The 6,925-nt window shown below is 37.2% G+C and overlaps 1 protein-coding gene across 4 annotated transcripts in view; it reads left to right on the top strand.

The window, feature by feature from the left end:
* The first annotated feature begins 1,348 nt into the window (after positions 1 to 1,348).
* Mtmr2 (myotubularin related protein 2) overlaps positions 1,349 to 6,925 on the top strand; it is an 80,888-nt gene continuing 75,311 nt past the window's right edge. For 2 of the 4 annotated variants that reach the window (XM_010633641.3, XM_010633640.3), the window contains exon 1: positions 1,457 to 1,613. Coding sequence is in view for 1 of the 4 variants with exons in the window: in XM_010633638.2 (XP_010631940.1) it covers positions 1,360 to 1,439 (80 nt within the window). In the remaining 3 variants the exon portion in view is untranslated. The other 2 variants (XM_010633638.2, XM_010633639.2) reach the window with 2 other exon arrangements.

Here is a 6,925-nt window from a genome sequence, read left to right as displayed (position 1 = left end):
TATACATGAAAATTGTCTAAACTAGAAAAATTCCTTTCTGTATCCTGTGTCCTCTGTAATAAAAAAATCACTAGCAGAAACATTTTCCCTTTACCCAGTTCCTATTCTAACAGTTCTATCTCTCCACAGTCCCTTCCTGCTTTGTAAGGGAATTTTAAAGGGCAGTGGACGGCTAAGTTTGTCCTCTATTCAAAACCACTACATTCAGTAGTAGCATATCTGTGCCTTTTTTTTCAGCTCCCTTTCCATTTCCTCTTCCACCTTTCTTGCTGCAGACAATGAATTAATGCTGAAGTGTTTTTCCTCTAGACATTTTCGAGCCATACAATCCCATACAATTCAAGTTAGTAGGCCTAAAAATTTCAGCTTGCCCTATGCCTTTTCTTCAACGCTGGCCAGAGGTCGAAGAGTTTTGAGCATTATTTTCTTCTCCTACTTATAGCATACTTTGCCTATTACCCTTCCTCTACCAACCACTTCTTACTGATCTGCCATCCTTCCCAAATCTTCCCTTCAAAACAGCTACCATTTAAATGAATTTGTTATATTGTCCATTCCATCCTATCAACCCTTCAGGGGTAGGTGGTAACGCTACTGGTTAATATCTTCGTGCTTACTATATACCAAGCATTGTTTTAGGCATGTTTGAGCAACTCATCGAATCTTTAAAGCTAAATCTTTTTCCTTTTTTTAACTGATAGAGCTAGAATTTGAATCCATGTTTGCGTGGCTCTACAGTGACCTTCACGAAACCCATCCTACCCTCTAATCATTATTTTCAGTCCCTTATTTGATTTACTTTTCGCCATTTCATCTCTGTTTTTCTCATCCTTTAAGTTACCCTTTTGCTCCTTTTTCCTTGCCACCCCCTCCCCCACCGCCCGCGTTTGGTCTCTTTGTCCCACCGCCTACCCACTTTCTTCTCATTACTCTGCCATCTCCATGCCTTTAAATCCTTCAGTCTCTTTCTTCTCCTGAAATTCTAGAGTTCTCTCATTATTTCTAGAATTTCTCCTCCCTCCCGGGTCCACGTCCCTCTCCTCACACCGAAGCCTCTCTCCCCGACAGCCGCAGCCTACCTCTCCGCCAGCCCAAAGTCCGCACCAGGGGCGGGGAAGAGCGGACGAACAGAGTCTGCGCGTCGCTAGCGTCGAGGGGCGCCGCGGGGTCTTGGGTTTCGGGGCAGCTCCGGGCGCGGTGCAGTCTGGGCGAACATGGCCGCTTCCGGTCTCCCTCCCCGGCCCGCGCTGGCCTGACTTCGGCCCCCGCCTGGCACACTTCGCACTCAGTCCTTGGCCCTCCTGCGCGATAGCCGAGCAGGTTCCTTCAGCCCTTCTCTCCGGCTCTCCCTGCCGCGTCATGGAGAAGAGCTCGAGCTGCGAGAGTCTCGGTTCCCAGCCCGCGGTGGCTCGGCCGCCCAGCGTGGACTCCCTGTCCAGGTAACCAGGACGCCCGGGCCCCGCCCAACGTCTGAGGGGGATGGAGAAGGCCAGGGACCCGCCGGAGGGTGCCCCAACTCGCGGCTTCTGGTTCCTGCGTGCTGCGCCAGAGTTCCTTCCCCGGGACTTGGAAATCACCTCTTCTCCCTCTCGGGCATAGAGGGTGAGGAAAAGGTGGTTAAAACTCTATTCTTTATTGGCTCCTCTGCCTTTCTTTAGTCTCGTTTCTCCCTGGTCGAGGTAGCTCCAGTTCATTATTTTCTCCTTGATCCCTCTCAAGTTTTTTTTTTTTTTTTGGCCCCCCCCCCCCCCCCCTCCTTTTTTTTTTTTTTTTCCTGTTTTTTTTTTCCCCCTTTTTTTAAAAAAAAAAAAAAAAATCCTTCAGTGTTCCATCATTTCATAAATCTGTTTTGGGGGTTCTTGTCCAACCTTTTGCGTTCGTTCTCATTGCTTCACTTATCCCTTTTGGTCTTTCTCCTTCACTTTGATTTTTTTTCCCCATCCCCCAGTTTTGACTAAAAATGTAACTAAAAATTTTCCCCTTTGTTCTGCTGTTGTAAATCTTGCAGTTTTTCTAAATCTTGAAAGTCAGTATCAAAGAATCTGAGTAAATCTCTATGGATTAGTTTAAGGAAGCAAAGCGAGTAGTTTTCTTCCTTTGTGAGCTGCCGGTTCTCCAGGTTGCCATTTCTCTTTTACCTGATGGGGGAATTCTGTATACACCTTTACAGAGAACTATTTTGAATATTACCTAGATATAGTGTTAGATACAATCCTTTTCTCTGGTTTTCAAATAGTCAAATAAAAATTTGTTATGCAGCTACAATGAAAAACGTGTTATTTCCCAGTAATCTTAATAGTTATTGGACTAAATTGCTGTATGAGAGGACGTACTTTTTTTTCTTAAATAATTACTCAGTCTTTAAAATTATTTTTTGTATTCTGCTAAATATTTTTTCCTGTGGTGTTTAATACGTCTTTGACGAACCTTTGACTGATTTCATCATTTTAAATTCGCTTCTTTCCCTATATGCAAACATCACTCCTTGTTCATTCTTTTTTCAGAGTCCTTAAGTACATTTAATTGTTGACTTAGTTGTCTTCTTTACTAGGTTATAAGCTACTTCAAGGCAAGGACCATATCTTAATCAGCCTCGTATTTCCCGTCAAAACATAGAGGGCTCATGTTATAGGAGCTCAGTCTTCTGAAGTTGCTCATTGTGTTGTTCAGGACAGAATTTTTCTTTGTATTTGATTATGTTTATTGTACATTCGAGTATTTTTTATTACTGTAAAATTTAGAAAGTTAGGGATTTATATACACAGCTGTAAAATCCTTTCACAAAACAAGTTGGAACATTATGATTTTATGGGAAAGTGTAGATGACAACTGTGGCTCAGAATATAATGTAATAGAAAGAGAATGGATGAGGCAGCTAGTAGTTCTCTCACCCAAGGGAGAGAAGTTACTCTGAATCACAAGAGGTAGCATCATATACAGTATTAGAACAAAGTACTAGAAGGGAAATCGGGACTTTCATGCTAACATCAGCTAATTATTTGGTCTGTCCTTTAACCTTTCTAAATCTGTACCTCTCATTAAAAATATGGAAGTTGGTTGAGAAAATCTGTATAGTCTCTTGGAATTCTAAAATTTGACTTTTTTTCCCTTAATGACAATATTTAGTAAGATGAATGAACATGTTATTACCAGTTACTTTTACAGAAAACCTTTGATTTAGATTTTGAATACGAAAAATACATATTATAACTAAAAACTAATGTACCCACCCAGCTGTGCCACTTTCATTCATTTCTTAAAAAAGATACCCTAGCAAACTTAAAGTATATATATATATTTTAAGTTTTAAAAAATGTTACTGATAGGAATTTGAGAAAACAACTAGAAAGCATTTTGATTAGCTTTGTCTATGGACAAAAATATGACTCTTACATAAGAGATACCGCTTTCATGTCTTTCCCTAGAAGACACAGAAATAACATATATTTGATATTTACTGTATAGGAGCTATATTATTCTAATTTTTTTTTTTTAATTCTGATGACTGAATTCAGGACTCACATTGAGCTACATCCTCAGCACTTTATTTATTTATTATTATTATTTTTTGAAGTTTTGAGACAGGGTCTTAATAAGTTGCCCAGCTGGGCTGGAACCTCAGCCTCCTGGAGTGTTGAGTACACAGTTGAGCACCACCATGCCTGGCTCATACCTTTTATTAATCATCATACCTGTGTGTGGCACTTTCTTTAATTAACATATAAAAGCTTTATTATATACCCTTGTTCGAAAGCTTAACTTGAAACTTAATTTAGTCTAACAGTCAACCACAAATGAGTCTAATACACTGCCAGAATGTACTATAATGTTTCTAGTAGTTATGTTAAGTCTATATGTAGATTTAAAAAAATTTTACAGCAAAGCAGAATGTTAATGCTTTGGACTATGTCACCCCAGTCTTTCACAGTACCGTTACCCTTAAATTGTAGCTTATTTTTATATTTTTTTGTTTTTATACAGAGGCTAAATTAGAAAATTGTCTTTTGCAACATTGTAGTTAGTAATGTTCAGTATGTCACAGAATGTGTTATGCAATACATTGAAATAAATTTTTGCCGAGTTTACAAGGAAAATTGTTCATGCAAATGAGCTCAAAGACCCAAGTTCAATACCCAGTGCAAAACAAAACAAAACAAAAAGAAAGAAAGAAAAGAAAATGGAAACTGTTTAACTATATCTTTCTCTTCAGCTTAGCAAAAAACTTGAAATTTGTAACAAAAGTTGGTAATATATTTATCTTTAGTTTCTTTCAGTAATTCTGTCATAAGATAAACTCAGTTGAAATATTATGTGTGATATTTAAATGTGTTAATTGATATCTTAAGCCTTTCTAGGAAATAGGAACATAAATCTAAAAAATATTATAGCAACCCATTTGGTTGCCCATTGTTTTTTGAAAATGACACACTACGGAAATTGGATGAAGGACTGTTGGGCAGTCTGCAGTTTCTACTAAATGTGTTTGATATGTGTTTGTTTTCTTTTCAGAATTGCTGTTTCTTTTAATGTTGCCTTCTTGGTCATCTTAAACTTGATGCCTTTGGTCACAAAAGAGAAGTTTCATTCTTTCTATGATACTCAGTGGTTTTCTAATCAGTTGCAGTTAATGTCATCTTGTCCTTTAAAAAACTAGTATTTGGTTAGTCCTGTTGCTGTTGACGTACTTTAGCAAACCATTTAGCAACTCTTATACGTCTTGCCTGTTGTCCATTTTTCACCATGTCCAGTCATGCAGTTTTGAAAAGGTTCACTCAGCAAACTGATAATTTAGCTATGTAGTCCATGATTTCATTCTTGTTGGTCTTGCTTTGATTCTTGATGTAATTTGGACTATATGGAATATAAATAAAACACTATTGTAAGCCAGATGTAAGAGCCAGAGTGGATGTGGCCTCAGACCTATAACAAGTTATATGGCAGAATTTGATACTGTACTGGCAGTATTTTCCCATCTTAGTCTAGCTCTCCATTTTTCATTTTCGTATTATGGAATGTACTGCTTTGAGTAGATTTATTGATTGCTTTTTACTGTGCATATTCAGATGGTAGAATAAGAATGGGTGCTCTGTGAACATCAAAATAAAGCATTGTTGACAGAATACTCACTGCTAGTCTTATTTGATACTCCCATCAAAGAATTAAAAATGTTTTCTTCTCTTGAATTTGGTCTGCACAATTACAATTTCAGGTTGAAGATGAAGATAATTTTTCCTTTTTTTTTCTTGCAGTACTGGGGATTTAACTTAGGGAGCACTGAACTACATCATAAGCCCTCTCTTTTCATTTTGAGACAAGGTCTGGCTAAATTGCTTAGTCTGGCCTTGAACTTGTACTCTTCCTGCCTCAGCCTTCCTAGTAGCTGGGATTACGGATATGTGCCACAATGCCTATCTGATGTTAATTTTATATATAAAGCTTCTTGATATTCTGAGATTTTTTGGTTGTCTTATCTTTTTTGTGCCCAGTCCTGTCATATGCTGAGGTTATTCTGACTTCTTCATTTCCTATCTTGATTGTCTTAGTCCCTTTTTCTCTTGATTTACCTTGTCAGATATTTCTGTTTAATGCATATTTCTTTTATCCATTGTGTATCCTCATTTTGTAGTTATTCTGGACACTACTTATTTGTCCTAGACTATTTTTGTTTTGTCAGTTGGTATGTAGTTGATACATTTATTATCATTTATGAGTATCCCATAATTATATTTAATTTATATTAAAAAGGAGGAAAGTGTACATGCTCAAAATAGTCCCCAACTAATTATGTCTTCTTTAAAATTTTCTGAAAATTGCAAATCCTTGATTTCTGTTTCTTTGAATTTTAATTATACTTATAAAGAGGTAACAATTTTCAAGATTTCTCAAATACATTTTGTTGCAAGATCTCATCTTTAGTTTCAAGGTCACTACAAGGTGACATGTTGGTGGGAAATAGGATTTTGGATTAGAGGTGATGGATTTGAATATGGGCAAACACTCTTGTCCTTAACATGGTGTTTCCTATCACATCTTCTGACTAGTGTAACTGCAGGACTAGGTGAAGCTACCAGATTGAATCTATAATCTTGGCATTGTTACTACAACCTTAAATATGTCAGTAATCTAAAAATTACTTTTACTATATTGGATTTTAGTACTCCATGATCCATAAAAAAACTTGAAAATTCTCTTGTATACAATCCAATATTATTGTGAAATAATCAGTAATTATTGTTTAGATTTTTTAGAAATGATTTTGAAACAGATTAATTACTACTCAAAAGTGTGCAAGTTTATACTGATGCTGAGGTTGGGTTCTGTATACTTTTTTTCATTCGCTCCTCTTGGTATCATTGATAGTGTTTAGTTAGTGTAGATCAGTAGTTCCTGAAGAACTGTGGTCCTTGGACAAGTAGTATCCATATCCCTTGGGCATTTGTTAGAAATGCAAATTCTTAGACCCTACCTCAGACCTGAATCAAAATTTTGGGGTGAGGACCAACTGTCTGTACTTTAGCAGGCTTTCTAGGTGATTCTGTTACATGCTGAAGTTTGAGAACCACTGCTTTGGGTCTTTTGCTAATTGGTGCTTCATAGCTCTATCAGCATTAATTGAAACAGACTAAGTTAAGGTTTATGTTAAAAGCATTATAAAATTTATTTTTGTAAACATATTGACTGAAATTGTAGATGGTAAAAGTCATTGTTTGTGCGTTTATTATATCTAACTTTTTTTAAACTAGGGGTTGAATTTAGGGGCTCCACATTGAACTATGTCCCCAGCCTAGGGTAGTTGGGACTTGTAATTCTCTTGCTTCATCCTCCCAGAGTGCTGAGATTATAGCAAACAAGTGCTACCATGTGTGTGTGTGTGTGTGTGTGTGTGTGTGTGTGTGTGTGTGTGTGTGTTTTTTTTTTTTTTTGT

This window comes from Fukomys damarensis, unplaced genomic scaffold (assembly GCF_012274545.1).
Source record: "Fukomys damarensis isolate Sample0158 unplaced genomic scaffold, DMR_v1.0_HiC HiC_scaffold_16, whole genome shotgun sequence".
NCBI classification, from domain to species: domain Eukaryota; kingdom Metazoa; phylum Chordata; class Mammalia; order Rodentia; family Bathyergidae; genus Fukomys; species Fukomys damarensis.
This window is presented reverse-complemented; position numbering and strand designations above follow the sequence as displayed.